This window comes from Nesoenas mayeri (genome assembly GCF_963082525.1).
Source record: "Nesoenas mayeri genome assembly, chromosome: 2".
Classification (NCBI taxonomy): domain Eukaryota; kingdom Metazoa; phylum Chordata; class Aves; order Columbiformes; family Columbidae; genus Nesoenas; species Nesoenas mayeri.
Genome location: NC_137543.1, coordinates 155,609,616 through 155,631,173, shown reverse-complemented (window position 1 = coordinate 155,631,173; position 21,558 = coordinate 155,609,616). Strand labels below are relative to the sequence as shown.

General features: G+C 40.1%; 1 protein-coding gene across 4 annotated transcripts in view; it reads right to left on the bottom strand.

Annotated features, from left to right (window-relative positions):
• The window catches only part of PAXIP1 (PAX interacting protein 1), a gene marked incomplete at its 3' end in the record, with an annotated part of 35,979 nt that extends 16,757 nt beyond the window's left edge, over positions 1 to 19,222 (bottom strand). For 3 of the 4 annotated variants that reach the window (XM_080339812.1, XM_080339811.1, XM_080339814.1), the window contains exons 1-6: positions 19,130 to 19,222; positions 13,467 to 13,601; positions 11,485 to 11,528; positions 6,500 to 6,563; positions 5,709 to 5,822; positions 1,223 to 1,867 (exon numbers count right to left, since the gene is read on the bottom strand). In XM_080339812.1, coding sequence (XP_080195938.1) covers positions 1,223 to 1,867; positions 5,709 to 5,822; positions 6,500 to 6,563; positions 11,485 to 11,528; positions 13,467 to 13,601; positions 19,130 to 19,216 — 1,089 coding nt within the window. In that variant the 5' untranslated portion in view covers positions 19,217 to 19,222. The remainder of the gene's footprint in view (positions 1 to 1,222; positions 1,868 to 5,708; positions 5,823 to 6,499; positions 6,564 to 11,484; positions 11,529 to 13,466; positions 13,602 to 19,129) is intronic. The other variant, XM_080339813.1, reaches the window with a different exon arrangement.
• Between the last annotated feature and the right edge of the window lie 2,336 nt (positions 19,223 to 21,558).

The window sequence follows — 21,558 nt, the reverse complement described above, 5'->3', positions numbered from 1 at the left end:
GCAGCCTGACACAGTGCTCGAGAACAGCCCCTGCACACCATGGCCAAGTCTCTGTCTAACAGACTTGTGGAGAGTAAAGTCTAACTGAAGCACGATAACATCGACTGCCCTGTAGCTCTAGAAATACTAGTTATAGAAAAATACTTCAACAAGGACACCGCTAAAGAGTATTTGATAGTACAATGCCTGGTGTTGTAGATATTGTGTTCGGACATGAAAGCATCAGCCAACTTACCAGCACTGGCCAATCGACCAAGACCTGGGCGGTTCTGCTCAGTCCGTACCCAGAAGTCTCAGTCCTTAAACAATTCAAGGCACTGAGAAGAGGAATCTAAGACTCAGTTTTAAAAGTAAGCCTGCATTTCTGTTTCTTATTTAGAACTCATATAGATAACAATGAACCAACATTTCTGAGTGACTCCACTTTTTGTGTTTAAGTACTAGCTGTAAGCTTCTATATTATACAGGCACCTTTGAAAGTTTTACCTTCAGATAAACATCTGAATAAATGCATCGGTACAATTATTTAAGTAAAAGATATGTCTAACATTTACCAGCACCTACTTTGCTCACATTCCCTTCTCATGAACATCTTAGAATTTCAATGCCGCACGTTATCCCAGTGCATGCTCATTCGCTATTTTCTTCTAAAAATAAATCCAATACAAAAGCTGCAATTATTTCAACTATACAAGTGGCATAAGAACTTGTAAATTAGGGTGTCTGCATCATAATCCTGACTATACTGTATAACAACTTAATGATGCCAAGCAGAAAACCACAATATAAAACTGAACCTACTGTGAGAACAATCAATTTCACAGTTTTATGTGTTTGTAGCACAAATAATTCCTCACGCTAAATAAAAAGCTTGAAGGGTATGAAATCAGTTTTCCTGAACTAGTCAAATAATTCTAAATTAATAAATATTTTTTTGCTCTTGCTAAGAAATTAGTGCTGAAACTCTAAACCACGCAATAGTTGAACACAGCTTTACTCTTCCAAGCAGTTTTCCAAATGCATTCTTACTTCTGTAAACCTGCTAGGAATGAAGTTGCTTATGACAAAGAGGTTACTAATTTGACTACAACTTCTAAGTAATACGCAGAACTTTTAATCCTTTGTACATTTAAAGAAATATAAAGGGAAAGTGAATATCTTGGATTACGATAGTTCCCAAGAAAAAGTCCAATATCTTATAAATTAAAAATCCAACACTTACATGTGCTACATTTGATGGTCTATTAATCTGCTGAATATCAGCACTATTAGTAATATTCCTTAATGTCCGCATGGCTGGACTCCATGTCGCCATCATTTCCTGTCGATCAGAACTTTGGGCACCTTGTACTGAAGCCATTAGGTTGCTTCTCATATCTGGAGGCAAAATATTACCTGGCACTGGTGGAACATTGGCACATAAATTAATTAAGCCCGAGTCTTTCCCTTGAGGCAACCTACGCTTTGCTGTAGATGCCTGTGGGACTTCAGCTGGTGTCCAATTCAAATTCCTTTCTTGCTTTTCTGGAGAGGAATCTGAAGAATCATCAAACATCAGTTCCCCTTTTGCCTTCTCAGCAGTAGTAGATTTTGGTGAAAAAGCTTGATCACCCAAAGGTGATCCTTCTCGCGAAGATGCTGGGCTTGATAACTTTTCATCAGTACTAGCTTCATTCTGAGACTCTTGTTCTTCATTTTCTGCTTCTTCCTCCTCTTCCTCCTCCTCCTCTTCTTCCTCCTCGTATATAACTAAACGGGGATGATAAGGAACCTCTTCTTTTTTACTCTTATCAGCTATAGAATCCAGTACCCAGTCTGGTGTCACAATTTTAATGCTGTCCCGTTTACAAGCACATTCATATTTTTCCTGGAAAATAAAAAAATAAAAAAATTAAAGACAAAAAATCCCAAATAACTTTTTCAAGAGCAGGGCTAGAGAATGGAGAGGCAGATCACAAAAGGCTGTCCAATAAAACAAAGTGATCTCTTCCTGAACAAACAAGAGAAATTATGCTACTGTGCATTACCACAAGTTCCAAGAGATTAAAACAAAAACCTCCACATTTCTGATATAAAGGACTCAGAAGGCACAACTGCAGAAGATTAAGTCTTCGCTCACAAAAAAACCACCACAAATTCTTCTCAAATACAATCACAAAAGGATTTGAGAATCATTAAGATCAATCATGAAAAAAAACCTTCAGAACTTCAGCAGCTAGCAACATCACAGTCAATACTAAGGTGCTGTTGATTTTAGGTGGATGTGAAGTTAAGTCTAAACACAGTTTATACTTACGTTTTATCCACTCATAACAAAACAACAACAACAAAAAAAACCACACCATCATGAAAAAGCATTTGGGGAAAAATCAGAATCTCACAATAGGGACAAATATTTACAGGTGACACTGAAAAAAATGCATTTCAGCAGCAATGTAAATCAGAAACCAGTCAGATATTTCCCATACACCTTCTCAGAAGCTGCAAACTGATGCTGCCCTCAACTTTAAAGCTACACTTCTGTCCAAATATTAGCTAAATCCATTTCAATGAGAGGTTGCAATGTTGACAAAATAGAAAACTTTATCCCTCCCTCTTTCCTCACTATTTAATCATTTGAAGATATATACAACTAGCAAAAGTTCAGTCCTCCCTTTCCTATGAATAGACACAGAATCAGTGTTCTATTTATTCAGACATCCCCTTTGATGGAAACCCTTCACACATATCAAAACAGTGGGAAAAAAATGAAAACTTTCTTTCGAAGATTTGAAACTAATTTCAAGATCTAATATTTAAAAGCGATTGAACTGGAGTTTTCTTTGTGTGACAAACAATATAAATTAACAACGAGCACATTCAGAGGAAATTAATTTAATTGAATGATTCTCTAGAGTTATTTCCTACAATGAAACTGCCATTCATACACAATAAAGAGATTACAGATGAAATCGAGTTTATTTGCAGATATGAGTCTTCTTTCTTTCTTCGTCGTGAGAATTATTAAGAATCTTGTTTTATCATCTTGTGTCTAGTCAAAGCAACCATTCAAGTTTTCACTAGTGTCAAGATGTTCTCATTACAAACTGCTGCAGATTCCCTTGTAGTAGAATGTCAGAGGGGCAGGGCTAGAAGCATTCTAAGTAACCATCCTAGGAAACTGTTCCCATTCAATGATTATACAAATTAAACTGAATATTTATTTTATCCTACAGATATGAAATGCTAATGTGTTTTTTTCAGTTTCTTGACTGGCAAGCTCAAGACAACATCCTCTGCTCTAAAAAGCTTATGATTTAAGGTAACACTTCTTAAATATATATCATTGGCTCTTAAAAAGACCATCTTGGGTAGCAAAGCTCCTCATCCAAGCACTACATTTTGTTATGATGCGGGAGGTGGTGTTTGCTACACCCTTCTAAGTCTTTCACAGAAGAGAATGCACTTTAAAAAACCCCTGAAAAACAGAAAACCAACACCACCACCCCCCCAAAAAAACCCCAAACAATTAAAAACTAAAAAGGTTGTTATCGTTTTAAATGAAACAGGGAAGAAAAAGCAAGCATTTCCATGTCCACACTCTCTCTTCTCCCAGTGCTGATCCATGTTTTATTTTAAAGCACTTTCCTAGGTACTGCATGCGTAAGTTTATTGTCATCCTACTAGCGACATGTTTTTATTTTAGTATTAGGTAATTTACATTAACTCCAAAATACAAAAAGAGCCATTGGTGGGACAACAATATACTCAATTTGTATAAAATGACATTAGAAACTTCACAAAGTTTTACAGATTTATGTAAGGAGGTAGAGTACAGAACCTGACCTTAGAGCTACTCATTCAAACAACGAACCTGTGCGACCACTCCCACTGATTTGAAATTAAAACAAAAGGATGATGGAAGTGTGCTTATGTTATTAAAGGACAAGAAATAAACCACAAAAAAACAAAATCAAAAACTTGCTCCATCCAACGCATTAACTAAAAGCATCCGAACTATCATTTTAAAGTGAGCTTCAATTTGTTTGAAGTATTTTCAGTTTCTGAACAAACACAATAAATCAGTTACAAATGTATTTGTTCTTCAGGAAGAGGAGTTCCTCACCACTTCATGAAGTTCCAATGAACTATTATAACCAAAGCATTAATAGCATGAGAGGAGAGGAGGCCATTCTGATGTGCTCAGTGCTGCCTTTGGCCAGTTACCTGATCTTTCTGATTCAGTTTCTCCATTTGCATAAGGACAGGAACGTCTGACTTCTGACACAGGAGAAGGAAGTCAAATGATGACATTAAATCAGGGGGAGCTGTGGACTCTCTCAAGGGTAGAGAGGCCTTACAGAGAGATTTGGATAAACAACAAAGCTGGGCAATCACCAGCTGTATGAGATGCCGGATCCTGCACCTAGGACGGGATAATCCTGGTTATACATATAGATTGAGGGATGACAGGCTGGTGGAGCAGCCCCATGGAAAGAGATCTAAGGTTGATGGCAAGTTGAATACAAGTCAGCTGTGTGCCCTGGCAGCCAAAAGGGACAGCCACGTCCTGGGGTGCATCGACCATAGCACGGCCAACTGGGAGAGGGAGGTGACTGTCCCATTCTACACTACTCTGGTGTGGCCCCATCTCAAGCACAGTGTGTGGTTTTGGGTACCTCAGTTTATATAAAGGGATATCAAATTATTAGTGTGTCCAGAGGAGGGCAACCAAGATGGTGAAAGGCCCCGAGGGCAAGACTTACAAGGAGCGGCTGAGGTCACTTGGCTTGTTCAGCCCTGAGAAGACTGAGAGGGGACCTCATAGTGGTCTACATCCTCTTCAAGGAGGATAGCGGATGGGCAGGTGCTGATCTCCGCTTTCTGGTGACCAGTAATAGGACACGAGGAGATAGAATGAAGCTGCATCAGGGAAATTTCAGACTGGACATTAGCAAAAGGTTCTGCACTGAGAGGGTGTTCGGTCACTGGAACAGGGAAGCGGTCACAGCCCCAAGCCTGACAAAGTTCAAGGAATATCTCAATGATGCTCTTAGTCACTTGGTTTAGTTTTAGGTAGTTCTGTGAGGAGCAGGGAGTTGGACTCAATGACGCCTATAGGTCCTTTCCAACTTGAGATATTGTATGATGGGAGTGATTTGAAGTATGACTTCATCAGAAGTTGGAGAGGAATGTTGTGTGCTGTTTATCCTGCCATCTCTCTTTAAAACGAATGCATTGAGGGATTCTGAGAGTTCTCTTTCAAGAAAAAAAACCATCAACTATAAAGAAAAAAAACCTCTTCCTCCTTCTGCTTTCCTTGTTCCTTTCTCCCTCATAACAAGGGCCATTTAATGCATTTTTTTCAATTTTGCCCTTCACTTCTCTTCACTGATTCTGTATCTAGATTTATAAATCACAATCACTAACAATTATGACGTGTCAAAATTAGGTTCAGATAAACAGAATAAAGAATAAAATGTTTTATTCAATCAGAAACACAAATACCAATATGAAATTGGACATTTTTTGAATTCATCAGGCTTAAAGCCATGCTGATAGTAAATACAAATGCAATAGCTGCAATGCAGAATTGTGCTGAATTTAGCTCTTCTAAGACTAATGAACAGCCTTAAGAATCCTAACTTCAAGGAAATGGAAAATTTTTGATTATTCAAAAGCAAATGAGAGCTACAAGAAGAAGAATTGCACACATAATAAGATCTTACCCCCTTTGGCTCAGGCACAATCAAATGAGTACACTTATTATTGAGGCTCAGCTGGCAATTCCCTCCATAAAAAGTAATCAAAGCCCACAGCGTATTTCGGTCTTCAGATGAAACCTAAAAGGAAGGTAAATAAGCCTTTTAGTTCTATCCAACCAACTGCCTTCTGCTTGAAGAATTTTAGTACAATCCATGACATACCATTTACAAACCTGGCTAATGTATTACTTGCCACAAATACCAAATTAGCACGAAAAGTCACAGAGAAGAAAGGGTGACAAAGAGACGGCACAAGAAATTACATTAAACAATTATTTTTAGCCTGCACAGAGAAAGAGAAAACATTCTTCACTCCTGTAAAACTCAACACTAATATATGACCTTCCACGAGATAAAAGTTAGTGATCAAGCAAACAGGAACTATTTATCTCACTTTATTCACTGGCACCTTTGTTAAGGTATCAGTGCATAAGCAGATAAAATATGTTGACTGAATATTGTGTTAATGCAGAAAAAGGAACAATAGGAGCAAAATATAGTCTAGAGTACTCGGTGTTTTAAAATCACTGTACAGCTGAATACAAGAAAAATTACTGATTGTTCACAGTTTGAAATATTCATGCCCTCATTTTCAGTGAAAAACTGTTTTATGTGATAATTCATCTAACATACAGAAAGAAGTCATAGTACAACAGAAAAACTAGTACCTCTCCTCAAAAAAAAAAGGCAAAACCAAACAAGCATTACATATATATTGCACATTGGAGTAGATTGAAATATGGTTCACTTCTTACCTGAGAGAGACATGCAGTGACTCCAAAAAAGATCTGACACGATTCTGGAGAAAAGGCATTTACACTGGAAAGCAGGTGTTAAGGACGCAAAATTATTTCAGTAAGAGTTTCCTGAGGGACATTAGAAGGAAATGAAATAGCGTGCATGATATGTCTCAGATATTATCAAATATCTGACCATTCAAAAACTTTTATTTTAAAAGCATGTTGCCTTTTTCCAATTCAAGTTGTAAGGATCAGGGAAAAAAAACCACAACAAAGTACAAACTGCGTCAAGACACTTTTAATATTATGACTTATTTTGGTGACATTATAAGCTTGCCTCTTACCAGAACATATCCCTCAGCCCATCCCAGGATGCTAAACACAGGAAGTCTGGCTTACAGAAGTGTTTACCAAGAGCTTTCTTTCATTATCAAGTGCTTATCTTCCATGCTTAGAAGTATGAGAGAACCTGAAGAAGAAACTTCTGCTACAGTCAGCAACAAACAATTATGATGCACAAGAAATTTGATAAAACAGATCAAGAGAAGTGTGTTTTTCTAAAATAAAACCTAAAAGCAGACACTCGTGAGAAAGCCGAAGTGCCTTTTTTGCACACTTACTAAAAAAGATGGTAATATGGCAGATGACTCCATTTAAAACCAGCAAGAAATAAAAGCACTGTCTTAAAAATAAAAATAGGGTTAGAAAGTAATCCAGAAGCCAGAGGTTTCAGAAATGGCTGTTTGGTAACCAAATGGTAGAATTTTTGCTTGAAGACATCTTTTGGAACCTCACCTGCCCTTTGCAATTTTTGAAAGACTGGAAAAGTAAAAAGTTTTCTAGCATACAGCATGATGATTCCTAACACACAGCATGGTGATTAAGTCCACAAAAGGCACTAGGGCACCAGTTTTCTAATAGTGCAATTTCTCCATCAGAAAGAATGCTAATAATGCAATACTAGGTTATTTAAGCCTGAAAATGTAGCTAATTCAAAGGTGTCTTTTTATTTTTTCAACAAGTCCTCAGGAACAGGGAGAAGGCTTATAGATGTGTGACATAACAACAAACATATCAAGGGATGAGCTCATATATCAACAAAAGCAGCAAAGTAAAGTATTAGAGAGATTACCTGCAAACAGTAGTATAAGGAAGCATCAAATCTCCTGTATTTTTTTTCTTACAGAGGTGTAACACTGCATTGAAAGTTGGCTTAGGCAACAGATCTGGGATGCGGGGCGAGGGGTAATCTAGGAGCTGCTATGAAACAAACTGAGAAAATATCACACTGGGAAGTAAAAACAGAAACACAGCATGAAACTAACATGAAGTTTTCCACCATGCTTTGAAAATTCAATCAGATCTCTAGTAGCAATGCAGATTTGTTTTCAGATGCATGAAAGAGATAGATAAACAAAACGGTATGCCAAAAAAAACAGTGAGAATTTTTACAGACTTAGTAAATATGGCTTACAGGAGGAAACCGAAAGATCAGAATTGATGTGTTTAGGAACCTAAGAGGGCACATCTTCAAATCCTTTAAAGGCTGCCAAATGAAAAGAGAAGTAATTTGTTCTCCCTGTTCAGAGTGGCTCAGATAAATCAAGACAGGGTTAGACTGCGGCGTGGTAACAGGGTGAAACTCTAGTGAGGCACTGTGAGGTGACTGGGGAGACCGTGACACATCCAATACAGGAGGGGCCTTGTGAAACAGGAGAGAATGGTTTGACAGAAATGACCCAGGCAAGACAGACAGACCAGCTGACTTCTGTAATGTCCCTCCCTTTTCTATACTTTCACATGACTTTGCATTTACGATATATGTACATCACGTTATAAAAAATCACCACTAAACCAGATGTGTATGGTGTTACAATACAAGCGCATACTGAGATTTCTGTAATGAAACACAATTATTTTCCTGTGCTGTTGAGAGATGCACCAGCAATACAAACATTTTGATATCCAGAAGAGACAATACACAAAAAAGCCCAAGAATACCCCAAGAAGTCAGATGAACATCCTGACTTTCTCTGTGTTGCTCGCTATCCCATCTAAGGCAGAGATTCAGTACTGGATCTTTCAAAAGTGCTCAGTTTTCTACTCCCTGCCTGAACATCTGCTCCAGGCACATAAAGCAGCAACAGCTTGGTGTTTAACTTCACAGAAGTCCATCAGTTTGACTGCAGCTGGCACTCTTATTTCAACTCAAAGTGAAACAGACCCTCTTAAAACAGTTACAATCAGCACAACAATCATGTTGCGAGTGGGTCTGGAAAACAAAAAAGAGGAAATATGACAAAACTCACTTTTCTTCCCTCCTAGCAACAAAAATCCACAAGTGCTCTGACCCTCTGTCAGCTGTACAAGACTGTGGAAAAATAAAACATCCCGCGTTCTTGCTTTTGCTGCTATCAAAGAGGTTTAAGAAAGAAATCACCAGGCCTCTTCCTGGCATTATAACTGAGGCTTTCACACACGAGACTGTCTTTCCTTCTTCATTTTTCTGTTACTTTGCTTCAACTGCAGGTTAGTCAGATTTTGTGAACATACGTTAGCAATTAACAGAACACTCTGCCTCCTGAAGTTCCCCACGGTGAAAACAACTTTCACAGTTGAATGTTAAAATGTATTCATAAGAAACAGGCAAAATTATTATGCATTTATATTGTAATAAGTCATTCTACATTAAACTTCACCTTTAAAAACTGACAGGCAAATGCCCATAAAATAAGTACCAGAATTGGTAAGCTGCCATAAAATCTTTAAGGCTCTAACTAGATGCATAAATCTGACAAAAGATGTTTCTAGGACTTGTTTCTTCAGAAATGTGAAGAACACTTTGAGCATTACATCTCCAAATTAAAACATAAACAAAAGACAAAACGTAGAATCTCAAGCCTCTACCTAAACAGGGTCCAAACCAAAGCAACTGAGCAACTAAATTATTCCTATTAACTACTATATTTTTTCATTGTGGTAGTACCTCAAACCCTAATGAAAGGCTGAATGCCACTGCACGGGAGTTGTGAAGAGACTGAAACAGAACAAAGTTAAGATTTAATAACCCGTTTTAGTGAGCACTACAAGGCTCAGAATAAAATCTAAAACCACCAGGTTGTAAGGACATGAAGTGCTCGGGAGAATAAAGCAAAGGTCCAAGGACACATTTACTGCTGACAGGTGTACAAAACTGCCTTCCTCCTTGCAACCCAAGAATACGACACCACTGAGACCCGCTCTTTTCATTTGGCCATTCCAACGTATACCCACAATAAACACTCCCTGGGCAACAGCCATTCAGGGCTGCATTCACACATTTATTGCTACAATTCAGTTATGGATTGCATCACTCTGGGGTTTTATCTGTTGATTTCTCTTCTAGGTACACAATAATGCCAGCTCTTAGAGCACCCTTTTAAAAATGCCTGGTTTTAGACAGAAGACCAATTTTCTAATAGTGCAACTTCTCCATCAGAAAGAACAACACTAATCATGCAATGCTAGGTTACTTAAGCCTGAAAATATAGCTAATTCCAAGCCATTTTATTACTTTTTTACGCAGTCCTCAGGAACAGGGAGAAGGCTTACAGGTGTATGACATAAGCAACCATCCACTCCCATCCTGATGATGAAAGGATGATAAACACATATATTGTTTCCAGATGCAAAACCACAAAAGTCACCAAACCTAGATTACATCACAATAATCAATTTTTTTAAAATACAGCAGTAGCTCTGCTAATTTGGCTTTTGCCATGTAAAGTTTGATGCATCTTTTTCCATTTGGAAGCCAAGTCGTTAACGGAAAACTTCCTTCTGCTCAGGACAGAAGACTATCCATGACTACGGCAAATGTTTCACCCAAACTGCTGAATCCTATCCAACATGTTAATTATCATGATCAAAACAGCTGCAAAGACCTCACTATATAATTTTATCTGATGAATTTAATGTTTTCTCTTCCTACGATTCACTTCCTGAGATGAATTCTCTTGGAGAACTAGAGAATATACAGGCTATTTCACAAATACCTGAGACACAGCAAGATGTAAAGGCATATACCCTGAAATACTGAGGATAAAACATGGATTCTGAAACACCAGAGCACGTTAAGACCTGAATTCCTAATATGAACACCTGAATTCTTGCATCTACCACCTCTTGTTTTCTATTACAGACACAACCACCTGCTAACCTCATTCCAAAATGAGGTCTCATGCCTAACAGCATACCTGCTTAGTCCTGGCATTGTTTGTTGCAATAATCTGCTCCTATCTGTACTGAAATGTATTGCTTTGTTTCAGCTTTTCCATACATAGAATCTTTATCACGAAAGGTCTGAGAAAAAGAAGTATGAATTTTTTTCCTTAATAACAGCCATTGTCACAATTCCTATAATCCAAATAAAAAAACGAGGGGAACATACATAAAGATGAAACAATAATAACTGACAAGAAGAAGGACTATGCCATCCATATGTGAGAATATATGCTCCAAACAAGTTAAGAAACAAGGGTCTACCAAAGGCAAGGACAGACTACCCCAAAAATGGGAATACCAACACTATCTGTTAATAAAGTGTTATAAATAACACAGTGTTGATATGAGTTATAGCATATTCACCCCTTACTTAACTCTGCCTCTAGACAAGGCAAAATAGGTAATTCTACTGTGAACCAACGTTTGCCCACTTACTGCACTGTACTGTTTTTCCTGGATCCTCACAGTTAATTATCAACATGCAGCTAAAATGTTTTGAGTCCATTTGCTGCCAGTTTTCTTGCAAGTGCCTATTAAGCATCCCAAATAGCCAGAGGAACAGGAAAACTGAAGTAAGACAAAGAAGCTTCTAGCACGCTGCGAACTCGGCAAGCAAGACACATCCATCATTTTAAAAATTTAAGTTGTACATACTTGAGACAGTCTTAAATCCCTGGACAGTATCTATTTTAACATGTTTTCTATAGAAATTATTCAAATGTGAACTTAAAGGATACGGTAGAAGAGCTCCACAGCGAACAGACAGGATCACCCAGGAAGGCTGAAAAATAAAAACCATGAGACATTAAAAAAACCTCCACATGCATGTGTGAAATGTGAATTATCTTCCGAGTTCATACTATAGCTAGTTTCAACATAGATCTCACAGCTTTGAAGTTTAAGTGTTTCACAGACATTGTACTTAGGCCTTTTACAAAATAAATCAGAACAATCTTCTTTTTGTAGAGTTAATATGAAGACTGCTCAAAGGTTGTGCAGCAATATGGGAGCAAGACGCCCTTATCTCATCCTTCTATTGTGCCAGGAAAACCATTTACAGTATTTATTCATCCTCTCAATTTTTTCAGTCTTCCCTGCTCTAAAAAAAAATAACCCTACCTTACACTCATCACCAAGGAGTCAGGAACCATAACCTTGCATAGAAAAGAGTTTGTAAACACACAACCATGAGGGCTGCAACGCACACAGGTGCTGACCCGTGAATGACAGAATTCCGGGACAGACGAAGGTGGTGGAGAAGGGAAAAGATACAGGACAGTGGTCCCAACACAATATAAGAAATAAGGGGGAAAGAGTGGCATCACATTCAGTATGAAATGACATTTACTCAAAAATAAACCAACAAACAAATATATTGTGGTAACTATGCATATGGTGTCCCAATTCTTGGTATGCTCCCTCCTTCAGAAAAAAGATATAAAAAATTAACTAAAATCATCCAATTCATAATTACTCAATACTCTGCAAAAAAATTGGGAGATTTTCCTCCTTTAAGTTTTTCTCTTTCTTGTTCTCTATTCTTTCCTCTCAATAACAAACCACCTTTGCCTCTGATTTCTATTCCCTTAATACTTAGTCTAATCTTCTTGGTTACAGATCATGCTGTGATATGTTCAGGTCAAACTAAGTGACATTACTGAAAGACTTGCTCTTATTTGGCAAATGAAAAAGTTCAGCTAGTAGCAGTTATAAAGTAAACTATTTAAGTAAATGGCATTAGAAAGCACTGTAATGATGCTGATGCCCTTCCTTCACATGAGAACGGCAGCAGTCTTCTTGTTTGTAAGACTAAAACTATGCCACAGAACACTTCAGAAAAAGGAACTAAAATTAATCACCACGCTCACTATAGCCACAAAATCTCTAGCTAAGCACCTTCTATTTTTTTTGGAATTAATTCCTACTTCCACACTGTCAGATTAACCCTCGTGACATAAGTTGTCAAAATACTTTAGTGCCACCAGCAACGACATAGAAAAAATAACCCAAAATCATGTACCCAAAGATATTGGCAGTGAAATACTAGTGCTTTTTCTTCTAATCATTCTCAAGACTTGCAGAATGATGAGTTTACATTTTCAAACATGAAGTCCACTAACTTTCAACGGAAAAAAATAAAACAGTATTGCAAGATAGTATCAAAATACTGGTAATTCCAGCACAAGTAAGGAAAGACTTGAAAAACTAATATCAAAAGAAAAAGAAAAAACCTACAAGTTACTATTGTTTAAAATTAGCACAGTACACATATGCAGAACCAACATATCCATTTTGCACCTTGCCAATTTTATGTTTAAAAAAATCCTCATCGTCTAGTACTTATTCTAAACTGATGCTTCCCATTCCCAGAAGCTTGTAAGAACCTTCCCATCAGAAACATTTCTAAAGTACAACTAATAGGACACCATCCTACAGATGACCAAAGGAAGAATCTGGAAAAAACAAGCAAACAAACAAAACAATAGAAAACAAAAAAACAACCCAAACCACTGACAGATACAGAACAAAAAAGAGAAAGGAGAGAACAGACTTGTACAAGAAATCTATCAGTCAGGATGAAAGTTTGCGTAACAATAATAGAAGATTTTTCATGTTTCATTTGTTTCATTTTTTTCATCATCCAAAAATAAATATTTTCTGTTATAATAATGAAGTATCCACATCAGTAATTTGACAATATCATGGATGTGTCATTCACCTTTACCACAGGGAGATCAAAAACTTCACGAGATTCTCCAACTTCTGGATTGTCTCCATCTTCTGCAATAATATGTGAAGCCAGTGCATTGTAAGAAACTTCCTTCGCTTTCCCAGCTTTCAGAAGTTGAATAACCTAAACCCAAAAGAAAAGAGGGAGAAGTTAACTACTTTTAGCAACTTTTATTTGAGAAAAACATTAATGCAAGAACACACTAACACATGAAAGGAATTAATATGACTTTCTCAGTGGTCCTCCTGTAAGTGGCTAGCACGCCTTTTGAAGATGGAAATGCATCCCATTTAAAACCTGATCACCAATGGTTTGCACCCCTGTCATATTTTAATCATACAAGTTAAAGATTTACTTTCCAACAAAATTCAGGCTGGGGCAGAAATCTGGAATGTCAATTTTTTTCCAAAACATATGTTCTTCAAAAACATCTCAAAATAATTCTCTCTAAGGCATAAAACCCTTCTCCTCTGTGTTTGTTTTTGTATATGATAGCTTCAGAAGCATTTGAATACACTTTAAAAGAAGAGCTTGAAGCTTAAAAAAGGTAACCCAGTGGTTACCTTAGAAATGGTAACATGATTACTTTACACTGCAGTCTTCATAGGAATTTTGCCAGATTTAGCCAATTATTTACTTGGATAAGTGAGGAAAAAAAAAAAAACAAGTTCATGCATTTTCTGAAAATGTTCATTTAATAGCTGAGAAAATAATTCCTTCACTAAACACATTTAAGAGCTGGAACTTAAATGTCTCACTCCATCACTCTGTCCTCAGAAAATACAAAGCACCTCACAACTCATATCTTACTCCTATTTTTGCAAGGCACATATAGATGATGTTGGTTTAAGAGTTCACTATTCTCTCAGCTCATTTGGAGAGAACCCGGCCCTGGTCCCTAAAAACAGGACTCACTTTTATTTGAATCAAAATAACAGAGAAGGCAGTGGGGTGTAGAGGAAGAGAAACATGTTTTAAAAACAATAAGGCCTAGAGTTCAAATGTTAAAAATGCCAGTTAAGATTACTCTTTCTCCTTTCCTTATTCAGAAATGAATAGAGGTTCACTTCATAATCATCTTGCAAAACCAAACTGGCATGATGTTCCTCCTCCAAAACCTGCCAGGGACAGACACTTATCCCTCAACACCTGTTGGGGACCCACCCTTTGTAACCGGGTGCTCTGCCCACTAGATGAAGAGCAGAGAGCAAGGCATCGATCAAGCAAAATATTAATTGGTCCTCATGCAATTGCTACCTACCCTGTACACTAAACAAGACAGTGAAGGCAGTGAAAAAGAGAGTCTTTCAAAACATGGTGTCAGGCTGTTATAAAGCATCTAGGCTAAGGAGAAAAACAAGGATGGAGAAAAGTCACCACTCAGTAAGCAGACAATTTTGTCATTTCCTGGCTGAAGTATTTGACTTTAAAACTTCATTTATTTAAGAAATCAACTTTTTTTCTGCAGTGGATGAATATGTGATATTGTCAAATTACAAAAGAATTACTCTAAAATAACCAAGAAAATCGATCACAAGCTTACTGTTCTTGCCACTACAGAGTCAGGAACAAGAGAGAATGTTTCCATTTTACACACCAATCTCCTGTATCACAGGATACCTTCCTGCATGAAATCCAGTTAACTGCAAAGTCACCCAAGATGCTATAATTCCAATGCGAAAAGCCAAATCAAAATAAAACACTTTTGAAAACAGCAGATATTTAATAATAGCCCCAGCACACAAGCTCCTTGTCTGGCAGAGCTCTCCCTGAGTTACGAGCCCCATTCAGGTGTTTGGTTTTGGGAAAGCTAAAACCAAGAGTGAACACAATGAAAACTACACACCCAAATATGTGACATAGTGTGAGAAAGAACATACAACTAATGGGCTAAAAGTATGGGGTTTTTTTAATATCAAACCAATATTGCATTAAAGAGTCTGTGCAAAGAGTCTACTTAGGCAAAAAGTTATGCTAGTTTCAGGTAGCAAGTTTAAACACTATAAATACCATTGCTAGTAATTTCTCATGATTATTTAAAGTGGTGTGAAAAGGCTTTTCCTCATTTAGCTCATGTCAACTTCAAAACTCCTCTAAGAACACAACTTCTTCAGTTTCAGTAGTGTACAAGGTAAGAATCTAAACCGCTATCAACCATATACTTGTAACTAGAAAATAAAATGCTGAAAAGTCCTCATATGATCATTGTAATAACCCTGCACTTTAGGTGTTAGCTTAAATCCATTAAGTGAGATTTCTTTTTTTTTTTTTTGACATATACATTTTATTTTTGTTCTTTCCCACTAAAATCTGTGTTGGAAGAAACAAGAGGAATATTTCAAAACTAAGAAGGCAATGAGCATTAAAAAAAAACCCAAAATAATAAAACAAGAGATAACAAAAAACTAAGTATCCTGCTCATGCTGCATTTAATTACTTTTATCTCTTTCTGTATGAAATACCAATTTTAACTGGTACTACCAAAGCATGATGGTTTGGGTTTGCATCTTTTAGGAAAGCAGCAAAAAGCATTTATTAAAAAAAATAATAGCTGGCATCTACCCCTCAGCCCTGTAAGGTACGAGCAGCCAAGTCCACATCCCAATAGAATGGATTTAAAGCTGGGTGCCTAATTCTCCCTCATTTGCCAAAGAATATCTAGGCACAATTCCAGACTTTTGTTTCCCTTCTAGTTTACCCTGCATATGTTTTAATAGGCAGTGGGTATTCAGTTATTCACCTGAATATATTACATTGTTTTTCTTACTCTTGGATTTGTTTTGATTAAGAGTGCTCATGTGTGCTAGGGCTGTTTTAATATTTATTAGGACAACTGGTCTTCCATGAAACCATTTGTAAATTCAAGCTGATCAAAGCGTGCTCCTCCCCAAAATGTGGGGCAAAGTTATTTTCAAAAAATCAAGCTGGCAACCATTTGTATATAAAGAAGTTAAAAAACTTCAAACATATTTGTAAGCTTTATGTTAGTAATGGACCAACATTTCACTCTAAAAACTGCTTAAAAGCTACTTCTTGAGCTCGATTTATAATTTCTGCTTCCTGCCTCGGTTCAAAACACAACCACTAAGTACTACTGTGGTTCAAGCTGCTCCCAGGGTATCACGGAGGACACCTGCAGAAGGGAGGACCAAGGCACTCATGAAGAAATGATCCCAAGCTCAGCTCAGCACAACGTCCTCGCTCTGACAGGGCTCTGCATCCCTCCCAGGTGCAAGGGATTTCAGCATGCAGAGCACTGGAGGGAACAGTGTTTGAACAGGCCAGTGGGCTACAGAAACAACTCAGGTGCACAGGACTTGTCAGTTCGGCCATCACTCACGGTGAGAAAGTGGCTCAGCAGCTCCCAGCACGGCTGAGCTCAGACACAGTGCAGCCAGTTCCATGCAGTGCTGGGCCTGAGCTTACCAGTGCTGCCAGAGCTACCTTCACTGTCTGCCTGCAACCCCAAGAAGCCATCCACAAACTGAGGAGAATTTAGGGGACCTAATTTAGAGCAAATTGAAGCTGTCAGACAATGGCATTAGCTGCTAAGAAGAATAAAACTTAACAGAAGAAAGAAAAGCAGCTGAGTAGAGTGCTAGTTTACTCACTCTGTGAGAATACCCCTGATTGTCTTTGCTATGTCAACACAAAAGTAACTACATGCCTTTTGGGACACTGTGTATATATGATAAATGATATACAAGAGTCTTATTGGTTTTTGCACTCACCTCCACATAATACTGCTGCTCTAGGCTTTTTTAAAAATACAGGAATTGTTATTCAAGCTCTAACACACTGTTAAAAAAATATGCCTAAAGACTTTGTTTTGTCTCCTCCCCCCCGCCCTTCAAATATATTCTTAGTCTGTGTTTCTTTTAGCATATAATCCTATTCCTATGAAGAAAAAACACCTCAACAGGTCTGTGCCTATATGTGAAGTTCACTTAAAGGCCCACAAGACTCAGTGAATGTCAGGACATGAAACTAAAGGAACTCAGAGGCTCGATTGCAGCAACTACCAAAGCAGCAAAGACTTTCAGTGTGAAACCTGCAAAAATCTGTTTGCAGAAAGGTGCTGTCCTAAAGCTACATACAGTACACTTCAAGCACTTGTTTAATTGGACATGCCACAGAAAGCTTTTTTTAATCACCTTCACCCGACATGACTAGATGTTATTAACTCTTAGGCCAACTTCATCATCTATGTCAGGGGTGTCAAACTAGTTTTCACCAGGGGCCACATCAGCCTCGCGGTTGCCTTCGAAAGGCTGAATGTAATTTTGGGACTGGATAAATATAGGAGTAGTTACATCTAGGGCCAAATGCACAGAATCACACAGAATGACGGAATGTCAGGGATTGGAAGGGACCTCAAAAGCTCATGCAGTGCAATCCCCCCATGGAGCAGGAACATCCAGATGAGGTTACACAGGAAGGTGTCCAGGGAGGTTTGAATGTCTCCAGAGTAGGAGACTCCACAACCTCCCTGGGCAGCCTGGGCCAGGCTCTGGCACCCTAAACATGAAGAAGCTTCTTCTCAAATTTAAACTGCACCTCCTGTGTTCCAGTTTATACTCATTGCCCCTTGTCTTATCATTCATTGTCACCGAGAAGAGCCTGGCTCCGTCCTTGTGACACCCTTTACATATTTATAAACATTAATGAGGTCACTCCTCAGTCTCCTCTTCTCCAAGCTCCAGAGCCCCAGCTCCCTCAGCCTTTCCTCACACGGGAGATGCTCCACTTCAACACCTTCACTGCTCTGCGCTGGACTCTCTCCAGCAGTTCCGGGTCCTTCTGGAACTGAGGGGCCCAGAACTGGACACAATATTCCAGATACAGTCCCACAGGGCAGAGCAGAGGGGGAGGAGAACCCAGTTATCCAGGGTGTTGCCCAGGCCAGGGGGCTGCACGGTCAGCTGTCAGCAACTTCTGCTCTTTGCCTCCTCTGGATCCGGGCTGGCACCATACGGAGATGACACCTCCAGCACATCACACACAAGGGGTCTGAACGGTCCCGTGGCGGCTACGAGAACCACGGGGACCCTGGGCTGTGCAGGGCCGGCCAAGCCCTCATCCGTGACACCTCCCCCCGCCCGGAGCGGCCTGTCCCTGTCCTGAACCCGGGGAGGGGCCTGGACTGGCACAGCGGGACGCCGCGGGCGGGCGGTGGGGCCGAGCGCGGCCCTGCGGAGCGCCCAGCGCCCGGAGCCGCGGGCAGGGCCGCTGCCCCCCGCGGTGTCCGGCTGCCCGCCCGGCCCGGGCTGTGACAGGAAGTCCCTTGGCCCGCCCCTCCTCCGCTCAGGCGGCGCCGGGGCCTGCGCGGCGGGGCCGCCGGTTCGTTCCCATGGCGGGTGGCAGCGCTGGCCGCGCGCGCGGCCGTTACCCCCTCACAACAACAACCACCACAACAACAAAACAACAACAACAACAACACCCCTTCGGCGCGCGCGCTCCCCCTCCCCCGCGCCTTTCCCGGGCGCGTGCTGCGAATCGGCGCGTGAGCCTCGAACCGGCGCGGGAAGTGGCGTTGGGGGTGGGGTGGGGGGAAAGAGGAGCTGGAAGATGCCACAGTGCTCCCCCCCGGAGCCGGGGGGGGAAGCGGGAAGGAGCTGAGGGAAGGGGCAAAGGGGAGGGTGACCCGGTACCTTGGGGTCGATGTCTCCCACCACGAAAAACTTGACATCTTTGAACATATCCTCCGGGACTTTCAGCTCCTCCTCGTCCGCCGACATGGTCCCGGCTGCCAGCACCGCACCCCCCCCTGCGCCCCCTCCCCGATATTCCCCACGCTCGCTGTGGAAAACCGCCGGGGCCCGGGTCTCCCGTCCCCTCCCCCCGCCGAGTCGCCGAACCGCGCGAGCAAGGCGCGCGCTGCGGGACACACCATCCCCCGCCGGGACGCAGGGGGGGTGGAAGGGGGAGGGGAGAGCCGCCCGCACCCAGCAGCTCTCCCCGCCCGATCAGCCACCGCCGCTACCGCAGGACAGCGCCCACTCCTGATCCATAGGGGCTATCTCTGCTCCTCCATCTCTCTCCGAACCGGACCGGGAACCAGCATCCGGGTCCGAAATTCCCCCCGTATGGAACGCAATGGACTCGCCCCGAACGACAGAGGCGGGCAGCGGGGATACCCGGACCCGCCCATTGGCAAACAGGCGAGGGGGGGGGGGAGGGGAGCGCCCCGCCCTCGGCCCCGCCCCCAGAACCGCCCCTGGCCCCGCCCCCTGGTCGCGCCGTGTGGGCGATAAAGGATCGTTACGGGTCCTGTCGGCTGCTTCTGCCATTTTTTCAATTCAACAAGAACCTTTTGAGATTCAGTCCTTTCTCAATATACACATTACCCTTTGCACCTGGGAGTCTCTGCAAATCCAATAGGCATAATTATGTATTCCAGCATCCAACTCATTAATGGACATATTAAATACTAACCAAATGAGACACTGTCCTTCAAAACTCTTAATTCAAAGCATCCTCCTAGGTTAATAGTAAAACATTCAAGCGCAGAGGATGTATCTAGCTTAACTGCAGACAACTGATCAGAAAACTGAAACAGTCATTTTAAATTACCTTTATATTAAACAGAAAGAAATGAGCACTTTGAGAGCCTGATCCATTAGGCGTATTTTTAATGTGTATTGTCAGATAAATCTTACCCTTGCACTATACTTTCCAAAGTAATTTTGGACCCCTCCTAATACTTTTATGTCAATATTTCCCTACCGTACTTAAGAGCGATGTTACAAGATGGCATCAAAAGGGTTATTTCAATAAAAACACAGGATCCTTATAGTTTGTCTCCTGTTTACGAGGCATTCATACTTTTCTCAGAAAAATAGATTAGGTTTAACGAACCTGACATATTCTTGAAACGGACCTGGTAGTAACTATTAATCAGTTTACAAGAAAACTGTTATTTATCCAGTATTTTGAGGGGGAGTTAAAGAGAAATTCATAGTATCCAAGTTCCTAACTTCTTTTTCATCCTTTTTCAAGGAAGGTGCTTCATCTGCCTTTCTTCTGGTCTCCTGGGTCTACACATGACATCCACCCCTTTCTACTCCAGCTATGGAAGAAACACACAACCTATCACTACCTGTTCTTTTCCTACTCCAGAAAGAGATTTTACCCTTTGGTTGTGGGTTTCATTGTATTACTCCCCCAATTACAATATACTTTTTTAGTGAAAACCAAGGTAAGAAGTCCTGAAACTTTTATATGATACACTTTTTTTGCAGTGCAGGGAAAAAAAAGTAGAAATAATCATCTGCTTTTAAATCTCTTTATCCTTTTCATCCAATAATTCATACTCTCATCTCACTTTCTTTTCTAATAACTCTTGTTTATGGTCATTTTCTTCTGGCCCAAGTATTTCCTGGAATTTCTTCAAAAACATTTCTCTGAGTCTTGCTTTCCTTTATAGCCACAGTCCAGGCCCCCAAGTCCAGCTCTTGCTTTCCTTGTTCCACAATTTCCACTCTTTCCAACTTCAATTTTGATCCATTTTGACTTCTTCTCGCTAAATTAGAACTACTTTGCCCAAAATCTTCATTCACCTGTGGCGAAATATTTTTCTTATTCTTCTTCAGCCATCAGATATCATTAACACCGTTGCTTCCTGAGTCCTTTCCTTTTGGATTTCAGTGCCTCTGTAATCATCTGCATCTGCCAGCACCGGTAATTTTCAGCTCTTTTCTTTCATAAATATCTCTGTCTGTTGGGTTTCTGTTCCACGTTTTTCTCTGAATTCTTTTCTCTTCATCATGTCATTCATTACTTGGCTTCATCTTCTTTCTCAGTGGGATTGCTAAATTGCCCCTTCTCACAAGAGTACTTTCCTTATATCTAATCTCATGCGCTATTGCATATTCCCACTCCACACAAAGAAAACCAAGTGATTTGTCCTCTTGATTTCCTATTTTCTCAGTTACTCTAATGAGTTCCCCTGGCTTTCCGATCTTTTGGACTTACTGTAGCCACACTATTTTTAGTTCTCCGTACACCTCAAAGATAAATATATTACATCAAGTGCTATGCAAATACTGGCAAAGAAGCATAATGCAAACAACGAGCACAC